Source organism: Protopterus annectens, chromosome 14.part0, assembly GCF_019279795.1.
Source record: "Protopterus annectens isolate FY-2018-M chromosome 14.part0, PAN1.0, whole genome shotgun sequence".
In the NCBI taxonomy this organism is placed as follows: domain Eukaryota; kingdom Metazoa; phylum Chordata; order Ceratodontiformes; family Protopteridae; genus Protopterus; species Protopterus annectens.
In genome coordinates this window covers 178,114,651-178,136,857 of record NC_056748.1, presented here as the reverse complement: position 1 = coordinate 178,136,857, position 22,207 = coordinate 178,114,651, and the positions used below count along the sequence as shown (strand labels likewise).

Sequence of the window (22,207 nt, the reverse complement as noted above, 5' to 3'; positions counted from 1 at the left end):
CTCAAAGTCTTTACAGACAATGCCACTCTGATGTGGTATGTCAACGGGCAGGGCTGTCTCCTTTGCAGGCTAACTCTTCAGGTCTGGGATCTAGCTATGAAGTGACACTTCAGGTGGTATACATTCCCTAAGAGCACAGTCCTGTGGCTCAGACTCTGTGCATGTCTGAAACATGGGCTCATGAATGGATGCTTTGTAAAGATTTGTTCCTGGGCATAGTCCATCGGTAGTGTATTCTTCAGGAAGATCTTTTTGCTTGTCCTCTGAACAGACAATTTCCTCTCCTTTTCCAGAGTTCCAAGTTCTCTGACTTGGAAAGTGGATGCCCTGCCTTTTCCTTGGAAGTGAATGTTACTGTACACCTTCTATTCCCTTCCTCTGTTGTCATGAGTTCTTCAAAAGATCAGGCAGAACTCTTTCCAGCATTTTGCTGGTGACTTCCTTTTGGCCGAGACAGCACTGGTTCCCTTTCTTTCTCACTTGGCCAGGGACAGTTACCACAAATTACCTCACCGGATGGATGCTCTCATACAAGACAAGGGATCTGTTATCCATCCTCACCTGTTCACTCTTTAAATGACACTATGGGTGATGGGGTTTTGATTTCTATTCAGCACCTCTTTTCTAAGGATGTCCTCTGGGTTCTGCAGGTAGCCAGAAATCCCACTGCCAGAAAGTCTCATGTCCAAATGGAAAAGATTTTCTGTCTGGTGCCTCTCACCATCAGAATCCTGTCTGTAGAGGTTCCTCTGGTTATCTCTTAATTATGTTATATGCTCCATGCTGGTTTAGCATATTCTTTAGTTAAAGCTCATGTATCAGCAGTTTCTGCTTATCTGCCCTTGAATCCTCATCCTGACCTCTGTTTGAGGTTAAACAATTTCTTAAAGGTGTCCTCCCAGGAATTCTATTCTGCCTTCTTGGGACCTAAATTTGTACTTGAAAAATTGACCCAGGCTTCTTTTGAGCCTGCTTCTTCAGCTTCCTTGAAGTATTGTACTTGGAAGACTGTTTTTCTTTTGGCTTCTAATTCAGCCAAAAGAGTGTCTGAACGTCAGGGTCTCATGGGAATTCTTTTTTTTTTTTTTTCATAGAGACAGGGTGTCTCTCTGAACTAATCCTTCTTTTATGCCAAAGGTGGTCAAAGAACTGTCCCTTAATCAGTCAAGTCCTCTTTCCTTTTATCCTTCTCTGTAGTCTGGTGTTATTTAGGTAACACTAAAATAATTCACAAGTCTGAGCAGCTTTTTGTTTCTTTTTATCCCAAAAATTTGGGTTTGGTTGTTTCTAAGCAAACCATCTCCTGGATTTTTAAGGTAATCTCCTTTATTATTATTTTCATGGCAAGTGTCTTCATCTGTAAAGGCGCATTTCTGCTATGGTGGCTGTCTCCTCTGGTGCCTTTTCAAGGGTTTGGATACCAGCTCCATCCTTGAGGCTGCCACATTGTCCTCTGATCACTCTTTCACTGAACATCATAGGTAGGTATTAGGCTATCGGCCCAAGGGTCTACGTAAGCCTGGCCAACAAGATTCACTGGCTTACGCCACCCAAGAAAGTTATTTTCCTGTGCCACTGTCTAGTAGAGACACAGAAGTGACCCCCGGGGTGTATTTTTTTTTATTTCCCATTCACTCAAGATTTTTCTTGTACTAATGAAGAGCTTTGCCTGACATATATGGGTAGCCTGTTCCAGAGTATGGGAAGTCTCTGGGACAGGAATCTATCCCTCCAGCATGTCCTGTTTATTCTGGTGGCAGTGTTTAGGTCCCTGGAGCGTGTAGCTCGGAGAGATTGGGATTTCTTTAGGTGTAACATGTCCAACAACTGTGGGTTTGACATAGCTTTATATGTTAGGCAGAGATCACCTCTGAGTAGGTGATATGATACGGAGTAAAGCTGGAGTTCTTTGAGATGGTCAGTGTAGGGCATTTGTTTGAGGCCAGTAATCCTATTTGTGAGGTACTTCTGTGGTCTTTCCAGCTGCTGCAGATGTCTGGTCAGGTACATTCCAAAAGGGGCGTTGTACTCTATAATGGGTCTGCAGATGTCTGGTGAGGTACATTCCAAAAGGGGCGTTGTACTTTATAATGGGTCTAAAGAGTGTCGAGTAGTGGGGAACAATGACCTCTTTTTTTTCCTGGATGATAACCCTTTTATGATGAGTGCCACATAGAAGGACTTCCTGACTACTGTGACGATGTGACTATCAAAGGAGAGACTACTGTCCACCTGGTTCCCAAGGTCTCTTATCACACATTCAGTGTTAAGTAGATTGCTGCCTATTTGGTAGTTCATGGGTACAGAGTTTTTACCAAAGGGGAGGATGCTGCACTTTTTGGCACTGAGCTTGAGGCCATGACTCTGACACCAGGCATCTGTCTCAGAGAGTCCCTTCTGTAGGATGTCCACATCATTTGGGGACTTGACTATGGCTCCTAGTTTGCAGTCATCTGTGAGCTTTGTTAGCCAGAGGCCTTCTGTGTTAGCCTGTACTTCAGAGAAGTAGATACCAAACAGGAGAGGTCCCAGGACTGAACCCTGTGGTACTGCACTTGTCACTGGTTTGAGGTCGGATTTGTAGTCTGCAACTTTTACAGTGTGGGTTTTGTCAGTGAGCCCGTTGACTACCCATCTTGTGACATAGGGATTTATACCTAGTTTAGTGAGTTTAGCTATAATTCCAGATTGCAGGATGGTGTCAAGTCTTGGCGAGGTCAAGATAGGCTGTGTGAACCACTTTATCCTCATCTACGGCTTTGGTGACTGCCTCAAAGAAGTCTATCAGGTTCAGGAGGCATGATCTGCCTTTCACAAACCCGAACTGGGGGGAATCCAGAGTTTGGAGGTTACCAATGTCATTTGAGTTCCATAATGATACGTTCCATGGCCTTGCAGACCAGGCTCATCAGGCTAATAGGGAGGTAGTTCCCAGGATCAGTGGTGGCTCCCCCTTTGTGGAGTGGGATAATTGTTGCTGTGCGCCATTCAGTGGGCACAAAGCCTGGTGCGAGGCTATTGTATATGGTGCTTAGGTGGGGAGCCAGTTCATTCTGAAGTTCGTGTAAAATGTAGCCTGGGATGTAGCCTGGGATGTTGTCCGGTCCCATGGATGCTGTGTTTTTGGCTTTACAGAGTGCAGCTTTTACCTGCGTAGTTGTGATTACAGGGACTCTGCATTCTTCCTGTATAGATATGGGTCCTTTAGGGGGTGGGGGGTAAAGTTAGCACTGAACCTGCCAGGATGTTGGCAATATCAGTTGGTTCAGTAATTTTCATGCCGTTGTGCTGTAACTCAGAGCAGATCTCGGTGTTGCCATCATGATTCTTGACATAGCTATAGAATGCTTTGTGATTGTCCTTAGAATTAGTGGCGATTTTGTTTTTGTAGCTAGCTTTGGAGGATCTTATAAGGGATCTCAGCTTCTTACTGAGGCTGACCAGGGAGCTCCTCCACTCATGGGATTTTACTCTCTTTTGCAACAGTTTCTTCCTTCTGTTGTACAGTTTGTTTATGGCAGGGGACCACCAGATTGGCTTCCTTTTTTGGAGGATAGCGTCTTGGTTCTGTTTGGGATAGCACAATCCATGCACTCATGTAAGTGCTTATAGAGTGCATTTGTGTAGGATTCAGCAGTTGTAACTGTATTGTTCATCTGCATGGTTGTCATGAAGTTCACCACTTCTGTCTTAAGAAGCATGAAGTTGGCTTTGGAGAATTTTTTTACCGTGGTTTCATTAATGGGGGGGTTGGGGGCGGGATGTGGATATCAAGGGTGATTAGCTTATGGTCGGATCGGACCAACGGGGAGTTGACTTCAGGTGTGGAACACCAGTCACTCATGTTGGTAATGACCAGTTCTAGGATATTGTGTCCCTGGTGGGGATGTGGATAAGCTGATCCAGGGCATTGGAGTTTATGAATTCTAAAAAGCGTTGAGCTAAGGAGTTGGTACATGAGTAGTTTTACCAGTTAATGGTGGGGTAGTTGAAGTCGCCCATTATTAGGGTGTTTGGTTGAACCCTAATATTTTCCAGCACATCAAGAAACAAGGAGTGGGAATCCTGGGGCATGGTGAGGGATCTATAGCAAGCTACAGTTTGCATTGCGGTTTTGCCCAGAGTTAGTTGCACTTTGAAAACCTTGGATGCATTATGCTGAGCAACTAGCCTGGAGGTGTGGATATCCTTATTGAATATGGACACACCTCTGCCTTTGGTGTTTTGGTCTAGGTTACATGGCCGAAAAGTGCGGTATGAGTTGTAGTCTGGTAGTGCAGAGATGCTTTCTGGAGCCTTGAGCCAGGTCTCAGTCACTGCACAGATATCGATGTTCTCCATTTTAAGGAGTGCCTCGAGTGAGTGCATTTTGAGATTTAGACTTCCAGCATTGAGTAGCATTACCCTCAGTTTTTGCTTGCCTGTTCCTGTTACGGTGGTGAATTTGTCATTTGAACCTTGCCTAATAAAGGCACTATAGGGGCGGCAAGAGCCTTAGCCAGTATCCGGAATCCCAGGGGCGACAGGTGCAGGCCATCTGTGGCAAAGCATCGTGGTCTGTCGCCCATGTAATCCCAAGCAGACAGATACTGGATCCCCTTAGAATGACACCAGAAGCTTAGCCAATTGTTGAAGTCAATCATTTTGTCCTTGTACTGCGGTGTCATTCTGTGTGATGGCAGAATGCTACTCAGGGCTAGGGTCATACCTGCCTGGGCTACAAGATCGGAGAGCTCTTCCATGTCTCTCTTCATGTAGTCCAGGGAGGTACATTTCCGGTCATTCACACTAACATGGACAATGACAGAGTCATATTTGTACTTGTTGTGGAGTCATCTGAGTGCGTGGGTTATGTGGCGGATCCTGGCACCCGACAGGCAGCTGTGACAGTAACCTTCTCCTTGTTTAGCCTGGTGAGTGGGACATTAGTGAGCCTGACTATAGAGTCACTTATGACTAGTGTGTTGGGTACGTTGTTCTGCCTTATTGGCTGTGGTTGTGTGGCAGACTGAGTCTGTGGGCTGTGTCATTTGGGTTGTGTTGGGGGATGGAGGTTGCTTGCATTTCTGCTTTGGAGGTCTCTGTTGCTTAGACAGATTATTATTGAGAGCCTCTGCGAATGTTTTTGTGTTTTCTGTGTGTGGATTTTGGTGGTGTAGCTTTAGTGAGACACTGTGATAAGTATGGTGTGGTGCAAATGTTTACCTTCTCTTGACTGTCAAGTTCAGTCTTGGTTGGAGAGAGCTTTACCTCCAGTTTGGCAGATAAGTGCATCTCTCATTGGTTGTAGTGTTGGGTGGTAGGAGGAGAGGGTTGTCTGTACATGAGGCAATATCTACATTGCCTCAAGATGCCCAGATTCATCAGATAGACAGGAGAGAACACTGGGAGCTGACCCTTGGACATGCCTGAATAAAAAAATATTTTCCTCTAGATAAGTGAGGAAGGTGAGTACAAGAGCTGTTTTTCTCTAAGCAAGTGAGAAAAGTAAGTACAAAAACTATAAAAGCAAAAACGGTTACCAGGAAGTAAATACTCACAGTGCAGAACAGCAAAATAATCCAAGTAAATAAACCACAGGAGAGTAAAACAAGGCTGTAAACCAGTTGTATTTCCAAAGTACAAAAACTGTTCTCTAGGTAATTAGTAGCTTATTTAGTGCTTACAAGTTCTGAACAAGTGCTGAGCATGAATAAGCAAATTTAAGTACTAAAACTAAATCTGTATCTGTACTAGATGAGTTACAGGACAGAAACAAGTGCAAATGCACTATTTCAAATCAGAAAGTTGAGAGATGGAAAAGATTGCCCTAACGGCCAGTAACTACAATTTCTGGACCAGAACCACTCCTTATGTGGTAGACAGGTTACCTAGTGCTTACCACTCCCACTGATAGGCTAGAAGGCTCCCCTCCAAAACAGAAAGGCTTGGGGGTCTCAGAAGCTTACACACAGTCCTGGATACAGCACATCTGTATCTGGACTACACAAGTTATAGGAAAGGTAGGAAATTGGCTTGTTTTTTTTTTTTTTTACAGAAAAGTAGCTAAAACAGCATTAAAAACAATTCACATGCAGTGCAAGTTAGCACACTTGAGTATGTAGCAATATTAGACCAAACAATTAAAAAAAATGCATTAAATTAAAAAGGACTAAAATAAAAAAATGCATTAAATTAAAAAGGACTAAAAGCAAGAGCAGAAGGAGTTTATTAGGTAGAATGTGGTAAAGAGATGGGACTGGGGGAGTGTCCCAGATCAAATCTACAGTGGGGCGGGCAACTGCAGAAGCCACCAAATTTAAACTACTAGCCAGAAATATAGAGGGTGGGTGGGACAAAACACTTTCAGCAGAGATCTGAAAAACTATAAGCAACAATTAGCAGTACAAACTCTAAAACCAAAAAAATATACTTAGCTCTGTGTATTTCCAGACAGATTGAAAAGCAGTCTCTCAACACAGATTGCAGCAATGAAATGCAGGCTGTTACTAACAGGTCTAATTTTATGCAAGTGATCCTTGAGTTAGATAACACAAAAGCTGTAAAAAACAGTTATACCAAGGGAGGAACAAAATGTTGGATGTTATTGGTACGGCAGGTTTTGCCAAGGGCAAACCTGTATGTGTTTGTAAAGGGCTCTACTGTGCCTTTCTCCTCCCGTGCTTTGCTGTAGCTCTGGTATTCTCTTATGTAAACAGATATGGAAGGATATAGTACAGTTGTGTAAAATCTTACTAAAACAGTGGCTGTCCTGCTTTTCACTGTTGCAGTGTTCGCTCCCTCCCTCCCTCTTACACCCTCTTTTCTACCTCTTGCTGTGTACTTTTCTTGCTCTCCTGGTCAGAGGGTCTCATTTTCCTTTTCTGTTTCCTCTTTCTGGATGCACATGTTATCCTGATCCCTAAGGACATTTTGTTCCTCCCTGGGCTTTTTCCAAGTCTGAGTGCGTGCATCTGTGTGTCACTTTAATGCCTTGCGCAGGGGGGGCATACATGTGATGTGTGACACTGAAAAGAGCTAGAAGCTTTGGTATGCTGACTGGATGTTGGGCTATCCTTGGCAGGAGATCCCTTTTAGGTAACAAGTACTGCAACAGTAAAGAGAAATGCATCTGTTTTGCTAAGATTTTACACAACTGTAGTTTTTTGCTACCACGTTAGAGTATAGGGAGCATCCTGCAGACTTTTTGGTTTGCGTATGATATGGAGTTGTGTATCGGTTCATCAGCCAAGGAAAGTGACATTGTGGAGTGTAATTTTAGAGAATTGTACTAAGAACAAGGTAGGCTGAAGGACTAACCAGTTCAGTCTATTTAGTACAGTATGGTGCTGGTTTTCATTGATTTTTTTTTCCAGTAAAGTATGTGATCTTGTCATGACATAACTCAAGTATAGTTTTCAGAGAAACTTGAAGGTTTGTAAGGATAGGTGGCTGCTGTAAGAATTGATAGGACTGTAGAATACTGGAATTAACTGGAAGAAACTGGAATGAATGTCTTTATTTGTTAGTTAGCCAAACTTGTAGTGTGCAGGTGCCAGTCTGTCCTTTATGGGCCAAATCTTTTTGTGCCTTTCAGAGTAAAGTCTGCGAATATTGTAGTTCAGTTAAGAATGATTTATGTACAGTGGAAGCAGATGTCAACAATATCCAAATACAATCTCCAATAACAGTGCTGATAAACTGAAATAGTCTGTAGCTTTTGCACTCATATTGTTCATATTCCTTTCCTCCCCTCGATATTATAGTTGTATTCTGCAATGCTGGATGTTTGACTGCTGCAGTCATACTCGTGTGTCTGTACTGCAATGACTTACTGCATATCAGTACAAACTAAACTAACTTAACTGTGTCTGAAGTATTTTGTAATAACCTACACCCATCTTTAACCTTGGTTCTCAAGCAGTGTACCATCCAAACAGGATATTCTATTTTTTTTCTCACTTTACTGCACATTCTGTACTTATCAGTATTGTTGACTGAAGGTTGTTCACTGAAACTGTATGCAAACTGTGAAGGCCCGCTTTAATATGGCTGCATTTCTAGACCTGTGCAAAGGGAATGCTGCATCTTTGAAAGGGGTAAGCTATGTTACTTTTACCTTCTCCATTTCAAGGGTGGCTAAGGAAAAATCATTTTCCTGCAAACATTTGGTCTTGGACCAGGCTGTGTTTCATCATTAGATATTTTGGAACTCTTGGTGAGTCCAGTACTTTGATATCAGCAACCACAATTACATCATTACTGACTTCCTTGGTCCCGATGACCTTTTATATAGCCTTGTCAGCGCTGTGGATTTCTGGTTCCGGTGATATTGATGTTAATGCTTATCTTGATTTGGCTCTGGCCAGTCACAATATTGTTAACTTCAGTGTGTTTGAGTCCTCTGTGTCGATTTGCTCTGCCCATACTTTGGGGACAGTGCTGACTTTGCATTTGACTGTCTTTCTTTAAATGCTAGTTGTGGCACCAGTGGTGGTGAGAATGGCTGCTGGGACCTTACTTGTATGGACAGTTGTAACTAGTTGTAGGGCAACCTGTATGGTTGGTAGATTCATGCAATGAAACATGTACTTCAGATTATCTCACTATTCCACTTCATTTAGACCTTCAATTCTCTAACTCCTGTCTTAAAATGGACTAGGAATTAATGGTATCTCTAGAGATCAATCATCTGGGAAAGATTCCTCTTCAGGCTGCTTGGAAGATTCCCCTCCAAATGTTCCCAGGAAGTTTCAACACAGGATTGTCTAGGGACAACCTACTTCCACTTGATTGGCCTTTCCACTGTTCAGTATGAAGACCTCTGATAGGATTTTAGACCCCTCCTGAGTTGCATTGGGGGGGGGGGTCAGTAAAGTCTATAACATTTCTAGGCAGATGCCACTAAGTCATATGGCCAGGACACATCTAGGCCACCCAGTCCACTGACAGAATCAACACCAAGGTCTGATAATTGGGCTAGAGGCAGATACTACCTCTAGACACAAAGCACAGGGTCTCGCTGTTGGGGTTACCACCTGTCCCTCTTTGGGGAGCTGTGTTCCGTGAAAAAACTAAAAAATGACAAATGTCCTGAGATTGTAGGACAAAAAAATATTTTCTACTTTTTAATAGTTGCATAAAACAGTTATTTTGTATCTGAAACACCTAAGTGTTATAAGAATAGAACAAGCAACTCAAAATGTGACAAGAATGTTTTTCCTTTGGCAAAAAAGTGAAGTTCTGTCCTTTGCACTGGTCATCTGTATGATATGTCCTGCAAAATCTCACATTTCTACAAAAAATGTCCAACTTTGGGCATTTGAAAAGGTGGCAACCCTACTCGCTGTGGTCCATAAAAGAACAAAAAAATGTCTGCCCAGAGTACACCACCTGAATATGCCAGGAGGTGCATGCCAGTTAAACCAGAAGGAAGTCCTGGAGCGACAGCATCTGACGCAGAAATACCAAGTCTCTGGTATTCGGGCCGATGGAGGGCTTACCTGCAGGCAGATAACCCAAGTGTGATGACTGCAACAGTGAATACACTCTAACATCTACATTTATGATAAGTGTACACAACTGTACTTTTTTGGCAACAGTAATCTTTTAAGTATGGGCTGTTTTGTTTTTAGAAAGGAAGACTAGAGAATGATCCTTTCACATTGAGACTGTGGAAGTGTTGCTACCGTGAATTATTGGAAAATTCTGTAGTGTTCTTTTTCACTCTTTGGTACATTAGATTGCTTATTTGCAAGACCTATTCAAAAGGATGCATTTCTTCAGTCTACTCGAGAGCTGATATAGCATGGTACTGAACTGGACCCGTAAAGACTGACTTCTGGGACATTTGTTTTTTTTGATAGTTGATAATGTACAAGATTTCATTTTTTTGAGCTAGTGAAGCTCTGTTTTTTGTAATGTTTGCTACTCTGCTACAGACTGCACTGCTGCCACTGTGGGGATGAATTCATTGCAACATGCAGTGCTGTATTACAAAATGTGTCCATAGTTAAGACTTTCTTATACAGTTGTATTTTCTATGTTATGTGTGTACGTGAAAATGGCTGTATGAATTTTGGTTGTGAAATATGAAATGTTAGTGTACATATGGATCGTACCTTGTGTTGTGGATTTTTCTTCTTTGTGATTGTCTTCTCTGTATGGCCTTGGCTAAGTTAGGCATCATGGTTGCAAGAAGTAGAGAATAAATAACCCTTTGGTGTATTTTTTTCCCACTCTAGTATGCTTTTACTTCAAGTTTTTAATAATTTCTTAAAATGTTTCACTGCTAAAATGTTTTACAGCAATGCAAGAAGAAGCCTTGAAGCTAGTTCTTTTGGCATTGGAAGATGGATCTGCACTGTCTCGTAAAGTGCTGGTTCTTTTTGTGGTACAGAGACTAGAGCCCCGTTTTCCTCAGGCATCTAAAACCAGTATTGGGCATGTGGTGCAACTGCTGTACCGAGCATCTTGCTTTAAGGTAGGAGCTTTATAGAGGCCTTCAGAGATTAAGAGAATCACTGATAAAATGATCTCTGTGTGATATATGAGCTGCATCATTCGTCTGGATGTTAATGTGGGTTGGGCAGCATATTCCTATCTATTGATGATCTTCCTTAGATTACTGTTCCAGTATTCCAATACTGTTGGGTTGTCTTGCTGAGGTGTCCTGACATTCAGCTGCCATACCAATACATTCCATACACTCGTATGTCTGGTGTATGACCTGAACCTGTAGGCATAGGGGTACATACACATGTAGGGGTGTAAGATCCCCAGACCCTCTCTCTCTCTCTCCACCAGTACGAATGCAGGATATTTGTTCTCGGTCTGCTTTCTACATTGTTGGTGGCTACCATTGCCTGCACTTATTCAGATAAGTGTCTCATTGTGGGGAACCATTTTCTTGTATATATTGAAAATTTTCATCTGTCTTTTCTAGCTGTTCCTCAATGGATGGGTCTCTGATCCAACCTCAGATCTGGTTATGGCCACTCCCAAGCTTTAGGTTTGGCACTTGGGCTCTTATTATGGCCCAACCCATAATTCCTGTGACTAGAAGGAGCTACCTCAGATCTCATTTGCCGTCAGGGATCTTATTGCTCAGGAGAGTTCGTGTGGAAAACCTTGATGGTTACTGCTAGATGAATAACTTTATTCCCTTTACTTTTTCTCATATAATTAGAGTTTTACCATTATATATACATATCTATATAAAAATATCCACCCCCCCCCTTTTTTTATTTTTAATAATATTTTTCTCTGTTTTATTAGTTCTTCCTTTGCATAGGATAAAAGAAAAATTACCTTTTTGTATATAGTCTACTTTCCAGGTATTTTAATCATCTTTTTGCAGCATTTTGTGTGTCAAAATATCTGATAAGCAATTTGGCTTTAAAAAGTTTGTTGCTTGTCCTCATAAGCTCCCTTATTGTGACGTGCATGAAGAAATGAGTCTGCTGTTTGGGACGTTTTCAGATAGAGGTGGCATGCTCAGTTTATGAAGCCTTTGGGAAGAGAGCTTTTAATAGAGAGGAGAAACAAGCTTATTTTGAAGGTTCTCCTACAGCCAACCCCCTGGAGATATGCATTTTATAGTTTCAGGGAAGTCAGTGGCTGCTATTACTACCTCAACTTCCAAAAAGGTTGATAAAGAAAAGCATAAGACAGAAAAAGACAACTCTGTCTTCAAAAAAGAGGTCTCTACACCTGATGCCTTCATTGGCTCTGGTCCCACCAGTGATGATATGAAAACCTGTGGAGCTGGAGCGGTTTTCAGATCCGGTAATCATCAGATGTATTACACCATCCAGTTGTTCATTGGAACCGGTGACTCCTAGACTCTGGTCTCCAATTTTACAGGTTAGACATTGATATTCTTTCAGTTCTCCTCCTTCCACTTCTTCCTTAAGGTTAGTTGGATCCATTTAGAACCTCCTAAAGCAGACTTAGACAGAACCTGGTCCATTTAGGGGTACACCCATCAGTGACCACTGCCGTGTCTGGGAGACTTCACTCCCCCTAGGTCTTTAATAGCTCCTTCTCTGATGCGTCTTTTAGGATTGGAGTCTTGTGTCTGTCTTTAACATAAGGTACGTTTGCATCAGATTTGAGGTTACATTCCTCCTTGACTGTGATAAGTACTCTGACAAAACTTGGAGACCTTTTAGTCTTGGAGCCGGATTGTCCGTGCCAGCTCAGATCAGTTGGGGTCTGATCCAAAATTTTCAAGTCTCTTTCTCCCCATAGGAGTATCTGCAGTTGATAGTTCAGCTCCAGCATCAACCTCGTACCTAATTTGGATGACTTTCAGGGTTGAGCCACTTTAAGTAATTTTCGGCTCTGGAGGAGGGGCTCCCCAGATCCATCTCAAGTTCATCTTTCGAGGCTTTTGAGAAAGTCCTCTCCCTGCTTAGAGATCTGTCCTTTCAGAACTGGATACTACCCACCCCATATGGTTTCCCAGGATCCAAAGCTTGCTCTAAATGTCCCATCTGGGCAGCCAGTTTCGGAAAGCTTTGAGCCTGTTCCCCATAGAGAATCCATTTCTGTTTGAGTCCTGTCCTGAACCTTCCACAGCAGAGGTCCACTGGAAACATAAGTACAAGAGGGAGGCACTTGGATTCCCCTGAGGAATCTCAATACTGTCGCTGATTTCAGTCAAGAAGGTTCTTTTAAATACCACCTTAATGGACATCTCGTTCAGTGAGATTCTGGAAAGTCTTGTACAGAGAACGCAGTTGGTTCTCCCAAGACCTTTCTCCGGAGCAGTCTGTGTTCCTCAAAGCTATTGGTTCTTCTTTTGGAATGGTTCTCCCTGCTGATGAGATGATTAACCTGATCTTGTCTCTTCTCATGGAAGAAACCACACCAGACTGAACCTGTTCCTGAGAAGCCTGATAAATTTTTAGTAGCTCCTAAATAGAGAGTGCGTTGGAGTAAGTGTCCTGCTGTAGATTCCGTGGTAGTGGCAGCAGCCACTAAAATGGAGCTGGCTGAAGAGAGATCCTCTGTCCATTCACCTAACAAGGAGTCATATGTGTTTGGATAGATTCAGAAAACATGTACCACCCCATCTACTTTTTTGCTTACAACATTGAATTATCTGGCACATGTCACCCACTTCCATAGAGATTTGACTAGGTCTCTCCCCAAATCTGTCATACAGCCCTTGTGTGCGGATCAAAGGAGGGCTATTGATTCACAGTTGGCTACCCTCCAGTTCATCTGTAGAGCAGCTGGTACAGGCATTTCCTTTAGGAGGCACTCCTGGGTTTGGCTTTGTGATTGTGCAGAACAGTTTAACCATTCTTCATTAATGCCCCTTATGATGGCTCAACCTTGTTTTGTCTGAAATTCAAAGAAGCGATTTCCAGAAGTGAGAAGGATGGTAAATTCCTTTCTGCTGTAGGGATCAAGTTCTCAACACTTCAGCAGACCTTCTCAAGAAATCAGAAGAGAGGTAGGAGGGTTTGGTTTCAGAAGTTCCAGGGATTTACATCAGGTACTTGGGGAGAAAGAGCTTCCTGAGGTAGAGGGGGGAACTCTTTTATAATAGATGCTGCCCAAGAGGCAGAGGTTTTCCACAAAAAGGAACGCTTCAGTTTCTTTCTCAAATAAGCCTTTCCAGCTCTGTTGAATATTTACCCAACTGTTGTACTCTGGAGACAGTTGAGGAGCACTTATCACTGCACCTAACAACCTGGACATTGTCACTCAAGACAAATGGGTGCAGAAGATTGTAACCAGAGGTCGTCCATACCCTTTCATAGTCCCCCATCACTTCAGAAAAAAATTACCGATGTGGAAACTTCATAAAGGGAAGAAGCTGCTTCTGAAGTTGAGAAGCTACTAAGCAATCCAGTGATCAAAGAGGTTGTGCCAGACCAGAAAGGACCCAAAATTTATTCAGGATTCTTTTTGGTGTCAAAGAAAAATGAGGACCTGAGGCTAATTTTGCACCTAAGTCTACTAAACAAATTTGTAAAACAAAATTCTGGATGGTCATGGTTCACTCCATTCTTCCATTGCTGAGAAAGGATGATTGTGGATGTCTCAGTAGATATTCAGAATGTGTACTACAACTACCAGTATATAAAGATGGGCAGGCACTCCAGGAAGTATCTTCAATTCTGGCTAGGAGCCAGTGATTTCCGATTCAGAGCACTCCCCTTTGGACTCTCCAGTTTGCCATCTATATGGCAGTAGTAGCAGCTTATCTATGCAGTGTTACCGAGCATCTGCATGCCTGGATGATTGGCTCATCAACACCCCTACCAGGAATTTACTCATTCAAATCTGGGACTCTGCTTCAATGCTGCACAGACATAAGAATCACAGTGAACTTAAAGTCCAGGTTACAACCAATGTAATCTCTGGAATTCTTCAGTTCAACTGTGGACAAAAGGCCCGATAGTGAAGCTTCCCCTTCAAAAATATCATGTCTTCATCAGCAAGCATAGAACTTCTATCCTACTGGGAACCACTTGCAAGACTAGCCCTTCATCTTTTAGGTTCCATGGCTGTTTCAATCAAGTTAGTTTCACTAGTCGAATCTTACATGCATGTTCTTCAGTGGACGTTGGCAGTTTAGCGGTCAGTCAGAAAACCTTTATCCTTTTTAGTGAGTCTAACAGACATCTGCAGGACATGCATTGAGTGGTGTCTAGAGTCGCCACATGTTCTACAGGGATGCCAAATCATTCTACCCTTTCTCCAAACCACAGTGCCAGGGACACTTCTCAGCTGGGGTGGGTCATCAGGGGAAAGACAGCCCAAGACGCGTGATGTCCAACCCTATTGCGATCTCTTTGCCTGAACTTCAAAACACAGAATGCAGAAAGTTCTTCTGTCTAATTCCCTGCAAGAGGGAGTCACCTTCAGGATGTACTAATGCTTCCTTGGTCCCACTGGTATCCCTTATGCCTTTCTGCCAACACCACTGATTCCAGAGTTCTTACAGAAAATTTTCGATGAAAGTTAGGATAATCCTCGTAACGTCTTACTGGCCCCAGCAGGTGTGATTTCCCTTCCTCTGATCTCATCTAATTCACCTGCATTGGGTTCTGGACTGGGATCCAGATTTACTTTCTCACACATCAGGGTTACTTCACCTGAACACTCAATACCTTGATTAAACCGCGTAGTTTCTCCAGTTGCAGTGATGATTTGACATTCCAGGTTGTGATCCTCAGTTGTCCACATTTTTGTCTTCCTGTCAGAAATCTTCCACTAGGAAGGTTTATAGAAGTAAATTGAAAAGTTTTTCTGTTTGGACTGTAGAGAAAAATACTGATGCTTTTTCAGCCCCCCTTCCATCTATTTTGAAATTTCTTACACATATTTTTCCAAGTGGTGCCAGCTATTCCACCATTGAAGTTTGCTTAGCTGCTGTTTCCTCACTGTCCAGTGAGGGAAAATCATATGTCCATAGTTTGCCTTAGATTGTTCAAGGCCTACCTTTGAGGTACATTTTTACCTCCAGTCTTCCTTAGAGATTTACTGAGTAGCCCTCCCTTTGAAGCTGCTGCAAAAGTGGATCTCAAGTTTTCGTCCTGGAAGACCTTATTCCTGGTAGCTGTCGCATCTAAAGAGTTTCTGAGCTGCATGCATTATCCTCAAAGCCTCTGTACTTAATTTTTCATAAAGACTATGACTCAATCAGTCTTTCCCTCCCCAAGGTGGTTTTAGTATTGTCTGTTAATCAATCCATAAATCTTTTATTTTTTTTCCCAAATTTATAAAACAAAGGTGAATATATACACCACATTTACTTGATGATCATCACCAGTTATGTTTTCATCTACACCGCACTGAGACCGTCAGAAAATCTGACCAGTTGTTTGTGTACTTTTCCATTGGTAAATCAGGAAAAGCTCTTTCCAAAGTCACTCTTTCTCGATGGTTAACTCAGTGGATTTCATTTGTTTACCAAAAGGGAATTCCTGATGATGTTCGTGTTTCACTGTTGCAGTCATCACACTTGGGTTATCCTGCCAGGGGTAGCCCTCAGTCAGCCTGAATACCAGAGGCTTAGTATTTCTGCATCGGTTGCTGTTGCTCCAGGGCTGACATCAGGTCGTCAGTGGTATAAAATCAGGCAGCCGATGCCATTACATCAGTCTTTTTTGCCGAGGAGCCCGAAGCAATAGCAGTTCGCATGAGTGCTGGTCGGCCGCTACCTGAGTTTTCGTTTCCGAATTGAAGTTGAAGTCTTCTAAAGCTAAGTACCCCGATGGGGATCCTTTTTTCTTGCTCTAACAGATGTCAGAAAAGGTTAACAATTGTCTCGCCTGTGGAAAGCAAATACTACACAGAGACTTCCATTCTTACTGCGTCACCTGTTTAGGTCCAGACCACGATGTCCCTCGCTGTCACTTTTGTGTTTTGTTCAAAGCCAGAGTTATATATCAGGCCCTTATTGTACCTAAATATTTTCGCTCTCAGTCCTGGTATTCTGATATGGCTTGGGTAAGCCATCTAACAATTGATCTTCCGAAAAAACCTAAGGATAAAGACAAGACCACACGGGTCCAAAACTGCCAATGACACTTCCGTTAAGCTAGTCAGTTCTCTGGTCCTCAGTGAGGTGCTTTTGCAGCCCCTTATGCCTGCTTCTGTGGATTTGCAGGCCGCTACCGAGACCCGTTTGGAGTCTGGTATGCTGCAAGACTTTTCTTCGACTAAGGATCCTGCGGATGTCTCTACCTTGGATGGGTCCGGAGCTGCTGAGCAGGCACTGGTTTCCAAGGAAGTTCATTGCACTACCGATTCTCGACACAAACCGACGACTTCTTTTGCGTCTTCAGTTCTTTCAAAAACTACCGAGTTTCTTAGTCACAGGGTACGAACTACAAAAAAACGAAGACCCAAGCTCAGGCACATGCTTCCATGCCTCAATCTCAAATGCTTAAAATGGCAGAAGACCTCTTTATGCTTATTAGGGGAAGCCACGCTACTCCTTCCAAAAGAAAGAGACTTGTCCCCATTAGTTTTATCTGAACAGGAGTCCGATGACTCTGAGGTTTCTAAATATGAAGACATGCAACCCTTCTCTGCTTATGAGGATTCTGATGCAGAGGAGTCCGTTCCTTCTGCCTCTCCTCCAGAGGAGTTTTCATTTTGTGAAACCCTGCATACTTTAAGGGAGCATTTCCAATGGGGATTTCAGGACTATCCTCAGTCAAAAAAGAGTCTCGGGAAATTCTTAGATTTACCACAGCACAGACCTTTAGGCATTCTTCCTGACCTGGATGTTGTGGATGATGTTTTTATGGAATCTAGTTTGACTCCCGACACACTTCCTCCTGCTCCCAGGAAACCTGACAGGGTATTAGAGTCCGTGACTCTCACGAATTCCTTTTCAAAAATCCTACTGCTGATACAGAGGTAATCTCCCAAGGCCCTAAAGGAATTAAAGCAACCTCAGCTAAGAATCCCACTCCCTCAGACAGGGATTCCCGAGCTTTAGACAGATGGGGTAAAAAAAGTATACACCTCTGGAACTCTTGCTATTAGAGCACGAAATTGTCAGTTCCACATGTTGAAATATCAGCAGCATACCATGGAACTCCTTAAACAAAAAATGTCTTCCTTTCCTGCTTGTGCAGAAAATAAAGAATTACAAGAGCTTATGCATTCTGCAAGCCAAGTTACTAAGCACACCTTGCAATGGGGCTTTGATGCCCTAGAAGCATCTTGCAGGGCAGCAGTCACTGGTTCTGTCCTTAGAAGGCATGCTTGGCTTAAGGAACAGACCTTGCCAGACCATGTCAAATCAAAATTATTGGACGCACCATTGAACAAAGAGAATTTGTTTAGCACCAAGGCAGAAGAGTTCTTAAAAAAGATCGAAGAAAAAGCTACATCTATGCAGACAGTTAAAGACTTTTTACAGGTCCAGCCACCGAGGTTCAGTAGGCATTGCCCCTCCAAGCATTGGTCCTTTCCGGCCCCCACAAGGCCAGCTCAGCCCAGACCCAGGGGAAGCAGACCCCCCCCCCCCAGACAGCAGTCCCAGGGAATGCAGAGATCTAAACAGTGGAGTTCCTCCTCTTCAAAAATGGGGAGTGCTAAGCCACCTCCTTATGGTAAGAATTCATAATGACTTTACACCTCCACCCCTTACCTCTACCCACCTGCTTGTGCCCCTAGGAAGAAAACTCTCCTTCCATACAAACAACTGGGACTCTACTACCAACGGCCGATAGGTCCTCAACATAGTGCCCCAGGGATACATATTTTATTTCCACACTCTGCCAACCCCAAAAGGGTTCCCAGATCTTCCTGCAAACCAGTGGGCAGAGGCCAAAAAGCAAGCTCTTTCCCTGCTCTTCATGAGGGCAGTACAGCATGTTCCTGCAGACCAGATAGGCCAAGGTTTCTATTCCAGACTCTTCCTGGAACCCAGAAAAGAGGGCACCTGGTGCCCAGTCCTCGATCTATCCATTCTAAACACCTTTCTGGTGATACCAAAATTCAAAATACTCACCCTCAAGCAGCTTCTTCCTGTCCTTTCCAAGGATACTTGGTTAGCCATCCTAGACCTAAAAGAGGCCTACCTACACATCCCTATCAGGGAATCTTGCAGGAAATATCTATGATGTTCATCGTGCATACAGCTGCAGTAATCACAGATGGGTTCTCTGCCGTCAGGCGGGTCCTCGGTCGGCCGAATTCCAAAGTCTAGGTCCGGCGTCGGTTGTTGTCGCTTTCTCTCCTGACGTCAGTGAGGCCGGAGTATATAAGACACAGCTGACGCCATGTTCTCCAGTCTTTTTTGCCGCGTGGTGCCCGAAGCAGAAGCAGTTCGCAAGTGCCGGTCGGCCAGCTCCTGAATTACGAAAAAATTGGAACCCGAAGTCTTCATTAAAGCTAAGTACCCCGTTGGGGAAACTTTTCTTGCCTCAGACCGATGTCAGAAAAAGTTAATAATTGTATTTCTTGTGGGAAGCAAATACCGCATAAGGATTTCCATTCCCTCTGCATACCTTGTTTAGGCCCAGACCACGACGTCTCGGGCTGTCGCTTTTGGGCTACTTTCAATAAACGCACTATTAAGCATCGGGCGGAGTTCGCCCAACACTATTTTGGTAAAGCCTTTGATTATAAAATGTTGTCGGAAACTCCAACTACCGTTTTGTCCAAAAAACGCAAGGACAAGGACCGACACGCGAGGTCCGCGGTCCCCACCGACACCATGCCAAAACAGGCTACACGTGGTCCGGTTCTCAGCGAGACGCCTTTGCAGTCCCTGACTACCGACGACACTCCTTTGGCAGTGTTCTCTGTACCCGAGACCGCAGGTACCTCGCCCCTTTCCCAGACTACAACCACCGAAGCCATTGCTAATGTTGAGCCTCCTAATGTGGACAGGTCCACTTCCACCCATGGTGTCTTCAGACCCTCATCTTCTTTTTCTATTAAGGCCTTTACTAAATCCAAAGCAGCCAGGCATCCCAACAGGCCTGTTGCACAGGGCCCATCTCCAGGCCCCATGCCTAAAAAACAGATGCTTAAAATGGCTGAGGATTTAATTACTCTTATCAGGGGTTCTCAACCCCCTCCAGACAAGAGACCCAGAGTGGAGGAAGATTCTCCCTCTTCTGATCAGGGCTCCATTTTATCAGAACATTCTGATGTAGATGAACACTCTTACTCCCCTTTTGAGGATTCGGATGCAGAGCAGTCCATTCCTTCTGTATCTCCTCCTGAGGATTTTTCCTTTGGGGAAACCGTGCACACTTTAAGGGAACACTTCCATTGGGAAGGCCAAGACTTTTCCGATTCCAAGAAAAGACTTAGGGAATTTCTTTTGTTACCTCAACACAGACCTCTGGCGATACCTCCTGTTTTGGACATACTTGATGATGTTTATTCGGAGGCTTGCCTTAACCCGGATTCCCTGCCTCCTGCACCAGTCAAACCTGATAGGTACTACAGAGTTCCTAACTGTCACCAATTTGTCTACAAAAGCCATAATGCTGACCCTGAAACCATTTCTCAAGGCCCCAAGGGATTGAAGGCCTCTACTGCCAAGAATCCACTTCCTGCCGAAAGAGAGTCAAGATCCTTAGAAAGGTGGGGAAAAAAGGTATATACCTCGGCCACCCTAGCCATGAGGGCCTTAAATTGTCAGTTTCATATGCTTAAATATCAACCGTTCCTGTTATCACAATTAAGGAATAAAATGTCTCAACCTGAACAACCAGATTTGAAGGAGTTGCAGGATATGATGCATAGTGCAGAGCAAGTGGGTAAACACACCTTACAATGTGGCTATGATGCCCTAGAGGCCTCAAGTAGAGCGGCTGCTACAGGATCAGTCATTCGCAGACATGCCTGGCTTAGGGAACAAAACTTGCTTGATCATGTGAAAGCTAAACTTCTAGATGCTCCTTTACAAAAGGATGTGCTGTTTGGTACTAATGCGGAGGAGATATTACGGAAAATGGAAGAAAAAGTCAAATCTATGCAAACTGTCAAAGCTTTTTTACAGGTCCAACCACCATGTTTTAGCAGAAATTGGCCTTCAAAAAACTGGTCCTTTCCAGCCACTGACAAGCCCCAAAGAAGTAGATACAGACACACAGGGGGCAGAGGGCAGTCACAAGGATCATATAGAGGCCGACAATGGCAAACTCCAGCACCAAGAGGTGGCAAAGACAGTGCACAACAATACAGGAAACAAACCCAATGACTCCCTCATTTCCATGCCAAGCAGTTCTCAGCTGGCAGCACCTTTGGGAGGAAAGCTAGCATTATTTGCAAGAAATTGGCATATTGTCACAACAGACAAATGGATCCTGGACATTATAAACAGAGGCTACAAATTTCAATTCCACACTCTTCCAAAAATGAAAGGCATGCCAAACCTGCCACACAATCAAAGGGCAGAGGCACAACTACAAATTTCAAAGCTCATAAGCATGAGAGCTATTCAAGAGGTACCTACTCACGAACAAGGTCAAGGTTTTTATTCAAGACTTTTTCTGGTACTAAGGAAAGGAACCAACTGGAGACCCATTTTGGACTTATCCATCCTAAACGCATTTTTACTCGTACCAAAATTCAAGATGCTCACATTACAGCAGCTTCTTCCCATGCTGGGCAAGGAGTTTTGGCTGGTAACATTGGACCTCAAGGAGGCATATCTGCATGTCCCAATCAGACAAAGCTGCAGAAGATACCTCAGATTTCTTGCAGGTTCAATCCACTATCAATTCTCTGCATTGCCCTTTGGCTTATCTACTGCGCCCAGAGTATTCACAAAGTGCCTGGCATCAGTGATTGCCTACTGCAGACTTCAAGGGATACAAATTTACCCTTATTTGGACGACTGCCTGATCCAAGCGAACAGCAAGCACATACTTCTGGAACATCTGGCTTATGTAACACGGTTACTGCATTCTCTGGGATACACAATCAACAAAGAGAAATCCAGGCTAACACCATGTCAGAAAATAACTTTCCTGGGTGCCAACTTGGACACAAACACCCAGATGGGCCTATCTTACGCCAGAAAAACAGGGGCAACTAACTCAGTACTTCAAAATGCTAGCAAAATGTACCAGGCTTACTGCAAGGAAAATCCTGCAGGCTCTGGGCTTCATGGCATCTTGCATTCTTTTAATCCCATGTGCAAAGCTGCATATGAGGAAACTTCAATGGTACCTAAAAAACCTATGGTCTCAACACAGTCACAGTTTGGAAACAATAATACCAATAATTCCATGTTTGCAAAAGGAATTTCTATGGTGGGCCCAAGCATGTCAAGCAAATACAGGCCTCCCATTCTGCAAGCCTCAAGCAAATCAAGTCATCACAACAGACGCCTCAGATTACGCCTGGGGGGCGCACATGACTGACAGGTGCATTCAGGGCAAATGGTCCCAAAAGGAAAAGCACCTTCACATCAATCAAAAAGAAATGCTAGCAGTAATAAATGCAATTACAGCTTTCAAGGACCTCCTGCATCCAGGACGATTACTGATAAGAACAGACAACACCACAGTAATGTGGTACATAAACAAACAAGGAGGAACACATTCATACCCCTTGTGCAGACTAGCCATGACTCTTTGGAACTTGGCTCTGGAATGGCAAATCGAACTTCAAGCACAGTACTTGCCAGGATTGGAAAACACGCTGGCAGACCATCTAAGCAGAAATATGACAGATCCACACGAATGGAAGTTGCATCCTCAGGTGTTTACAGAGATAATCC

General features: G+C 43.6%; 1 protein-coding gene across 1 annotated transcript in view; it reads left to right on the top strand.

Moving 5' to 3' along the window:
* The window catches only part of RC3H1 (ring finger and CCCH-type domains 1), a gene marked incomplete in the record, with an annotated part of 3,590,040 nt that overhangs the window by 28,266 nt on the left and 3,539,567 nt on the right, over positions 1-22,207 (top strand). Inside the window, 1 exon segment of the mRNA XM_044055940.1 lies at positions 10,287-10,462. Within this exon segment, the coding sequence (XP_043911875.1) occupies positions 10,287-10,462 (176 nt within the window).